Source organism: Dermacentor silvarum, chromosome 4, assembly GCF_013339745.2.
Source record: "Dermacentor silvarum isolate Dsil-2018 chromosome 4, BIME_Dsil_1.4, whole genome shotgun sequence".
NCBI classification, from domain to species: Eukaryota; Metazoa; Arthropoda; class Arachnida; order Ixodida; family Ixodidae; genus Dermacentor; species Dermacentor silvarum.
The window spans coordinates 21,321,791-21,331,175 of NC_051157.2; the positions used below are offsets into that span (position 1 = coordinate 21,321,791).

Consider the following 9,385-nt stretch of genomic DNA (forward strand, 5'->3'; position numbering starts at 1 on the left):
TTGCCTTCCCCAACTGTAACCTAAAGCAATGCCGTAAAAATCTGTAATCGCGCGGAAACGATGTCCTTCTCTGTGCATTCGAGTTGTGTAAGTAGGCTTAGACTGTTGTTCAAGCGCGCACTGCGGGACAAAACGAGTCAATACTCACCAATATTCTTTTAAATAGGGCATTCTCTTTTGGTGGTAGCGGTTGGCTGGGAGACATCCCGGAGCCAAGAGAGGAACCGGGAAATTTCACAGAGGACTCCTTCCGATAACACTCGTGTCAGAACCGCGTGGTAAAAAGCGTGAATGGCGGACGCACGGCATTGCCATTGTATCCTCGAACCCTTTTTCGCAAAATATAATAATAAAATAATTTACTTGAATTGGTTATCATTATATTTTGATTACAAGTTACTCTGCATTGATTCAATGCAGTTACAATTTATTATACTGGTTCCATTGTTTATCATCATCAGTCAAGCCGTAATGAAACATGGCGTCTCAATGGTCTCGCTAGTCTCGCAATGGGATATCGAAACCGATGTTCTTGTGACAAAGGTGCCGCTTGACACGTCCTACGGTTGTATGTTTCCGTGACCTGGCCGGTGGAGTGGACGAAAGCACCTTTTGTTATTTTGTGGATCGCTCGTGTTTCGCCCCGGCAGCTGCTTAACGCTTAATCCTCGCGAAAGTTGATGTGTCGGGGCGCGTCCAACAGCTGCGTTTGTTTTGGTGTGAGCACCGAAGCGACAGCGAACGGTGGAAGCGCCGAGCTCCTTGGTTACGTAAGGACTCTTGCTGGCAGAGCATGGAAGAGAAATCGCCCGCAGGCTCTCCGAACAGAGTGAGCGTCGAGAAGCAGAAGCGCATATTCAAGATCATCGTCATTGGAGACACAAATGTGGGCAAGACGTGTCTGACTTACCGCTTCTGTTGCGGAAAGTTTCCTGCTAAAACAGAGGCTACCATTGGAGTCGACTTTCGCGAAAGGACAGTGGAAGTAGACGGTGAGCAGATTAAGGTATGTAAATATTAATTGCATGTACTTCCTGCGATATATGCGCGGCTGCGCAATTTTCTGGCGCCCTGATTTTCCTGTTTCCTCTGTGTTGCAGTTTTCCTCTCTTCAAGAATGCTTTGCATGCGCGTAAAGTACTTACGAATTGCCAAGTTTCCTCAGAGTACACAAACAATACTGTATTTTATGTCTGTCTGCGTATTTGATTGTCATTGACAGCATTTATTTCTTGTTTGGTTGATCATCACTTGCCTTTATTTTCTTTAAAACAAAGTTTACCTGGTTGCCGGAACTATCACTGGCTAGAATGACGGTAGTCACGCGGGGCATTTTCGATTGCGATCGAGTCCGATCCGAATCGAATTTCTCCATCACGCTTGGCTCCCTTCAGCCGCTTGTACAAAGGAGCTAATCGCGATTGAGCACGGTGATACGGATCGAGTTCCATCGTGATAGAAAGTGCCCTGTGTGAATTCGCATATTTTGTTTTGCTGGTATTATGACCGGGATAATCAGCACGTCGCACGCTGTCCTAGCGCACTTCACACCTGTAACAACTACTGTAAAACCTGGCACATGCTGGTTTTGTGTGGCGCTTCTTACGCATTCATGATGTTTTGAAACGTCAAGGCGGCGAAAGGAAGCGACCCGTCGCCGAACCTTGAAGCTTTGTTTGAATTTTCTCGACAGTTTGCAGTGTTTCGGCTTATATGATGCTTGATTATTTCAGTGTTCACAATGAAGGTTTCAGTAATCTTTTGTAAGCGTATCTTCATAGCTGCGTCTGAAAATCCACTTTTCTCTGGCAGCTTTGTCACTGAACATAGTGTGTTTGCTGACTGCCAGCAGCATGACCTGGTGCATTCAGCATTGTAAAAAAAAATTCCAGGAAACTATGACTGTTGCATTCAGTTCAAGTTCGTTTAATGCTCAGTGGTTTCTGGTATGTAGAGGTATGTGACCTCTGTCATGTGCATGATATTAAAGAAAATGCAGGAATGGCTGTGTAATTTAGAGTTCAATCTATGAATACTATTGCGTATAATATGTTGCCAACATCAACGTGCTAATGCTATGCAATAATAAAATTGCATATAGCAATGCAATTATCTTCCGATGCCAGATCAGATACAAGGAAATTCTGGTATTGAAAAAGCTGTTTTTCAGGCAGAACACGTCTTGCATAAAATGAAGCAGTGAAGCCAAGGATGCCCGAAGCATGCTTTGCATCTTGAAAAACCATTTCATGATGTCCAAAAGAACAGCCATCAGCACATGTAAAGGCTATGTGATGCAACGTGCTAAACAGACATCAAGCCCCACATACCGCATAGCCGAGCATGTGTTTTGGATCTCGTTAAACTGCTTAATGCCCAGAACACCACTTTATAGAGCTGCTGCTGTTGTTTTAATGCTGATGCCAAGATGATTTATTGTACAGCTCAGCTCCCACTGCATAGTTTTCTAAACACAGAAATAGGTACACGTACGTATGACCAAATTGTCTCAATACGTAATCTGTGTTAACACTGCACCGCAGCAAGTCTGCAGCAAAGCAGTGTCACCCTTATGTGAGGTCATAAATGCTCATGTGCCAACATGGCTGCTGCATTATGTGAGCTAGTTTACTTCTGTTTTTATAAGGAATCTTCAAGCAGTACACAAGCCAAAGATGAACCTAAATGGCTGAAGGTGAAAGAAGCAGTATATTATTTCAGTTCATTATAGCGAGAAGAACACAGTCTTTTGTTCTTAGAATTTAGAAGCATCTGTGGAACAAATTCCCTGGTATTGTTCTCATGTCCTAAGGAAGTACTTTCATAAATATTGGTCCCTTCCCTGTTCCTTGACAATCACATGAGTGAGGCTTTGGTGCAGCTTTTCATTCATTGTTCAAATGCAGCTCCAGCTATGGGACACAGCTGGCCAGGAAAGGTTTCGCAAAAGCATGGTCCAGCACTACTACCGCAATGTGCATGCGGTGGTGTTTGTCTACGATGTCACAAGGATGGCATCCTACCAGAGCCTGCCCCTTTGGGTAGAGGAATGCGATGAGCACCAACTCACCTCGGACATTCCTCGCATTCTTGTTGGTAACAAGTGTGATTGCAAAGACAAGGTAGGTTACTGTTTCACCACACCAAACTGTTCTTGCTACATCTACCAACTAGAGCTATAAGCGGCCACAGCGCTGCTGGTAGTCATACCTCAATATGGATATAACGAAGTTTTAAATCAAAATTTTATTGGCGCTTCTTTCTTTCCATGAGTATTTTACTGCTATAACAAAACCAGAAATGCAAGATGCAAGATAATATTGGTTACAGGGAAACAAATATTTCACTTGGTAGCCCAGGAGTATGTATTCTGGTAGCAAAAATGTCAAATACTCATCAAGAGCAACTTTAAACAGCACATTGTGTATGCGGACTCTTTTTGGCCAATGGTCTGGCTTGACTGGTCCACTGCTGGAAAGCCAACGTGCCAGTCCTTTGTGATCACAGCAGTGGAACAGGGCCGCCGGTATATTGTAGCGATGCCTTTCCGATGCTAATGCCTTTTCGCGCTTGGTCAGTGGTCAGAGCGACGGTCCGCTCACATTATCAACGGGATCAGCCGGCCATGAGCGGTGGATGATAAAACTAGCATAGAATAAAGCATAAGGCATCGCTACAAAATACAGGCCCAGTTGTGTACCAAAGATAGCGCAAAGCGCATTTGTAATTTGGTATCATTCACATGTCATGTATCGGCCCAGAAACACTTCCAAAGGGTCATTCAAGACAACAGGAGACCTGTTGCTGGCCCATAAAAAGCATCATGTGTGTTTGCATTTCCTTTTATTTTTATTATTATTTTCCACCAATATCCGCACTTACACTTATAACAGATGTCAAATACAACAAAGGCATATTCTTCTTGGATGTGACTTCATTATAAACAAGGTTTGGCTGCACTAATTAGGAGATGCACAGCTACAGTTGGAAGTGTTTCCATTTGTTTGTTTTACTCCAAGAAGCACACATCATTACAGGGCAGAATGTTTGCACTAAAGAACATGGGGTCATATTTTGTCAGAATAATTTTTATTCGGCCCTGTTCATTTTATCACCATCGTGATGAATGGCCAATCAAAGGAATTTGGAGGTGTGGTGTCATGTGAGCCATTGATGAAGGATAGACAGAATTAAAAATGAAAACAATTGTTCTGTCAGAAAATTGGCCCGTGAACATTAAAAGCAGTTTATGTTCTCCTCTGCAACCATCCCACTCATAGCCCTGATAGTAAAATTAAAAAGAAAAAGTAAACAGTACATTCAGATGGAACAATGCCTGCACCTTCTGCAAGGCTAACTTTGCCTGTATGCCAACACACTCAGTCATTGTGTTCTTTGTTCCTTTTGCGAATTTACACATCGGCAAATAAAGAAGCAAATTTCCCGCAATGTGCCATAGTGCATGCGCCAGGGACACTGTTAAAAGAGGCAGATTAGATATGTTTTGTGGCTAGTCTCAACAGTTGAATCAAGGTTGCTGCACAGCCAGACATTATTGAGATGCTGAGAACTCCTAATGATGATGTACATGCACTTAGCCAATGCATTAACGATCGGCTAAGGGAACACCACAACGTTTACAACACAATTCAAGGTAATCTAGGTGTGCACTGTCACGACTGGGTGCAAACCTGTCTTCAAAAAATGTAAGATTGTATCTAGGAGCAATTGTAGCCTTACTAGGTAAATTATCGAGGCTGCCGCAATTACATGTGCGGGTAATAAGTGCTTCAGTCATCCATCGATAGCCTTGTGTGAAAAAGAGCTGACCTTCCTCTGAGGGTGCGAAAGCGTTATGAGCAGGTTGTGTGCGCATGTGTGATCTTGTTTCTTTTTTTTTTTTTTTTTTCAAGTGTTCACTATAAAACTAACTCTGCACCGGCAAAATAAACATTCGTTTTGAAAGTCAGTGCTGTGTCTGTGTACTTTGTGTGCCTCTCTTGTCTTCATCGGTTCTTCACTGTAGCCTTCTATGATGTTCTACAATTGAGACCTCGTCTATCAGAGTACTTCTTTTAGGGCTTGCAAAGAGCGGTACGGAGTGGTTGCTACATAACAAAAAGCAAGTGCCATTAGGTGTTACACAATGTTATTCAATGCATGCTTTCTTATTGTGAAACTGACCCTGCTTTATGTTCCTTATGTAGTGAAGTGTCTTCGTTGCTGTGTGTCAAATGCTACGACTGATTGTAGGGGGATGGGCGTCGTCAGTAATTTTGTCTTTTGCCCTTCTGCTAAAGTGTACTGTATAACTGCTACAGGTTTGAATAAAACTTCACTTCACTTAGAAGTATCTGCCAAACAGAGAGAGGTACAGCTGCATAGAGATCAAAACTGTACAGGTGTGGTTGGGAAAGTGTGAAGGTCATGAGAAAGGGGCGTTATATAATCTGTTACCTTCTCATAATCTGACTGTGCAGCAATTTGCCTCAATATTTACAGGCTGCAGTGAGCACCAACATGGCACAGAAGTTTGCTGATATGCACAACATGCCCCTCTTTGAGACTTCGGCTATGGATGAGAGTGAGTCGGACCATATAGAGGCCATCTTCATGACCTTGGCACACAAGCTAAAGAACAGCAAGCCCATGATGACACCAGCACACTGGCAGGCAGAGGAGCGCTCACGCTCTGTCATGTTACGTCATGCCAATGATCGATCATATTCAGAGTCTTCTTGCGCCTGTTGAGACTTCATCTTATTGACATTTCTCTAGCTTTTTGCCTATGGCATACGCACAGCAAAATCTGGTCCCTTTGTTTTTGCTTCTGCTGCAGTGCATTATGTGTGACCAGATGCCGACGTTAGCATATTGATGTACAGTGGTTTGACTGAAGGACGTGTTTATATTGCTGCTTTAAGGCACAATTTCTTTTGGCTTTGACATTCGCTTTCTGTCAACATCGCTGTTGTAAATGTACACGGTGGTCCTTTATCAAAGGGAACACGCGAGCGCGTGGCCTGTGCTCTGCGGCGGCTGCTTGGAGCGCCAGCAAGTGGCAGCAAAAGGAATCGCGTCCGCTTTTGGCGTCATCTATTGGCGGCCAGAATAACCAGACACGACTGATGGGCATGCTCAAGAGGCGGGGCCTGCAGTGCAGCATCTGCTGCTAGCAAACTGCGCTCTACATGAGCGTAGTGGAAACTTGTAAGTGCCAACATACACCCGATAGTTAATAAGTACTCCAAGTGTAATCTTTTACAGCACGCAGCTCTGGCTTCCTGCTTCCCCGCATAGCGTGAATAAATGTAACCTGATTCGAAGTGATTTAGGAGAGAGCGATGCACTCAATTGAAACTTTGGTGGTGGCAAATAAACACAATTAATTAATTAAGCAAATGTCACCAACACACCAATAATGAAGGCTAATTGATTAATTAGGAGTACTTATTTTTGATGAAGATTAATTAATTTAATCCTAATGGATTATGCTAATTTAACCTAGATTTATTTTAGCTTCCCTACTCTTAATTGCCCTTAATTAATCGTCATTGTGCTTCAGTAATTTCATTGTAATTGATATTAATTAGGCTTCCTTACCTTCATTTGTTTTTAGTCTTTTTCAGGCCTAATAATTTAATGGTAATTAATCTTATTAGTATTTTATTAACCTAATTGCAACTAATACCTCCAAGTACTCACTATTTATAGTCATAATCATAAACCTCAGTAGTCACACAAAGTCACAAGGCATTCTCATATAAACCCCTGCAGCACCCCATGTACATCTATGGAGCTCATTGTGACGTGTTACAGACAGACAGACGGTCAGATTTCCGAGTAAAGTAGCCCTAGAGTGCTTACGCATTAAAATATGCTGGGAGTACCTAATAACTACCGGGCATATGTTGGCACTTCCACATTTCCAGTGCGGTTGTGTGCCGACTGCAATTTGCTAGCAGCAGATGCTGCGCTGCAAGCCCCGCTCCTTGCACAAGTCATGCGGGGGAGCGAGTCCAGCTAAATCCAGCAGGCGCTTGCCTATCAACTATGCCTAGTTATTCTGGCCGCCAATAGATGATGCCAGAAGCGGACGTGCTTTCTCTTGCTGCCACTTGCTGTAGCTCTAAGCTGCCGCTGCAGAGCACAGGCCATGTGCTCGCATGTTCTCTTTCATAAAGGACCACTGTGTACAGTGAGGTGAGAGGACTAGAATGTGTCAAGATCGCTGCGACCCATAAGGTATTAGTGACACATCAGTAATTGCACACACATGCTAAATTGTGTGCGTCACGTTGTAATTCAGGGTGCTAATGACGTCTTGTTTTGACATAGTGTGCTTACACACTGAGCGCCCTTCTTTTAGCTTTTAACCTATGCGCAATCAGCAGGTAAATGCATGCCTCAGTGGAATACCAATGTTACATTGTCTGAAACATATTTACAACTAAGCTTCGTTTCACTATTATCTGTGTGCCAACAACTGCTGCTCACAATGAACTAAGTGAAAATGCTATTCGTTTTTCTAGGTGCTTCTCTGTATTGGCCTTCATCATGTGATATTGCTGAGTTATGAAACAGGTGGCAGCTTTTGTGTAGAGTTCATTAAAAAATGCAAGCAGCTATCAAGGCAGAGCATTTGAATGCTAGCTCTTGTTGCTGGACTGACTCGGCTCAGATGAGTTTAGTCTACACATTTATCGAAGATTTGAAATCATGGCAGTAACATTCCATGTTGCATCACTATATTTGCCCCTCTCAGATCAGTGTAGCAGTTGGCCTATGACCAACTTGATCTCTTTGTCGTAATCTCTGCTGCAGCATCACTGAAGTGCAGAATTTAGTGCACCATAAATCAGTTCAATTCAGAGAGCTGTCGGCTGCTTTTTTCTGGTGATGTTTTTGCACTCTGATGTTCATATTACATACTAAACAAAAATTTTTTGTAACCCGATTTCCTGTATAGTAACAATTAAACACGTAAATATTGCCAAGTTTGAGCAATGATTTACATTGTAAATGTATTCATGTTTGGAACACTGTGCTGATCAACAATCTTGATGAAGTTATGATTCACATATTGGTGGCAATATTTGAGTACTGTGCAGATGTATGATGTTTGTGCAGCTATTTTACGAGATTCAGTCAAATTTATAATGCAGCCTTCGTTATTCGTTATTGGGATGCTAAAGGCAAGTGACAAAAAACTTAAAAGGGAAGCTGGTGCTAACACTGTGAGACATGAACTGCAAGCAGATACTCATGCATGTGCTCAAAGCATGCTTTATCTAAAAAGCAGAACACTTTGTTCACTGCTGTCTCGCTTGTTGGGAGCTGCTTCGCGTAGAGCTGCAGTGATCAACAGGGGTATAGTATTGTTGACTTTTAATAAAACAAGACCTCACACGCTATGGTTACGAGAGACTACCTCACGTGCTGTATTAAGCAGTGCTCTACGAATTTATGCCAAAAATTATTAATGGAATTCCTACTGGTGTCACTTTCTTTCTGTATTTTTTTTATCAGTTATCTTTAGTGTACAAAATAATATTTGAACGCACTCTCCCTGTGATTTTTAGTTTACATGTCAGTTAGCTTCTAGAAGGCTGAAATTAAATATGCCAGTTTCACTGACATTGACTGATTTTTTCCATGAAAAATCAAGTCTGTGGTGGGAGGTAGGCACGCCTATTCTCGTGACATCGTGCAATTGAAGTTTTCCCCATCATGACTAGCCATTTGGCCTTCCTAGAACCTAAGTCGAGTTCATATATTGTATTATAACAAGACATGCAAGAAAACTATGGAAAAGGTAAACATCAAATGTTATAAGTTCCTCACGAGATGAGGTGTGACGGAATTGTGCCTGATGTCATAAGATGTCATTAGCCTTCTCTGTTGCTAGCACTTTGGTGGTCTGGGCTAGAAATGAAAGCAGTGGTTTTATGTACATGATGTTCAGACCAGTATATGTTTTGTAGCTGGCAAAAAATGTACTATAATGGTATTTCAGCAATGTTCATTGACAGTTATTTTTGTTTTAGAAGAATCCGTACTGAAAAGAGGTTTTGCTATTTGATAAGTTGCTGTATATTGTCAGGTGTACTGATTTATGTTGGTGCCTCTGTCTCTAAATAAAAGACTCTTAAACCTTTTGTTTTCATAATTATTCTCATTATTTGTTACATGTCTTCACTGTTAGCTACTAAATGTTTCCTTTTCATGGATGTCATTGTAGTGACATAATGAAGTTGTTTTCCAAAGCAATGTATGCAAATAGTTGGGACATCAGTGTACACACTGGACCGATTGCCTTTCAGTGTACTTTACTGGACATGCCCGGCCGAACTTGTATGAACACAACCCTTCATGTGTTTGGCTT

General features: G+C 42.1%; 2 protein-coding genes across 2 annotated transcripts in view; one reads left to right on the forward strand and one right to left on the reverse strand.

The window, feature by feature from the left end:
* The window catches only part of LOC119449606 (N-alpha-acetyltransferase 15, NatA auxiliary subunit-like), a 96,783-nt gene extending 96,463 nt beyond the window's left edge, over positions 1-320 (reverse strand). Inside the window, 1 exon segment of the mRNA XM_037712819.2 lies at positions 149-320. Within this exon segment, the coding sequence (XP_037568747.1) occupies positions 149-205 (57 nt within the window). The 5' untranslated portion in view covers positions 206-320.
* Positions 321-439: 119 nt separating this feature from the next.
* Positions 440-9,158, forward strand: LOC119449608 (ras-related protein Rab-33B). Its single transcript, XM_037712821.2, has 3 exons — positions 440-1,006; positions 2,907-3,122; positions 5,503-9,158. Exons 1-3 carry the CDS (start codon positions 794-796, stop codon positions 5,749-5,751), a joined length of 678 nt encoding a protein of 225 aa, XP_037568749.1. The 5' UTR covers positions 440-793; the 3' UTR covers positions 5,752-9,158.
* Positions 9,159-9,385: the final 227 nt, after the last annotated feature.

Bases quoted from the DNA above. Each gene is read 5' to 3' on its own strand.
- LOC119449608 (XM_037712821.2), top strand. From the start codon at position 794: ATGGAAGAGAAATCGCCCGCAGGCTCTCCGAACAGAGTGAGCGTCGAG. The intron at 1,007-2,906 runs GTATGTAAATAT...GTTCAAATGCAG, and splicing joins TAGACGGTGAGCAGATTAAG to CTCCAGCTATGGGACACAGC. The intron at 3,123-5,502 runs GTAGGTTACTGT...CAATATTTACAG, and splicing joins AGTGTGATTGCAAAGACAAG to GCTGCAGTGAGCACCAACAT.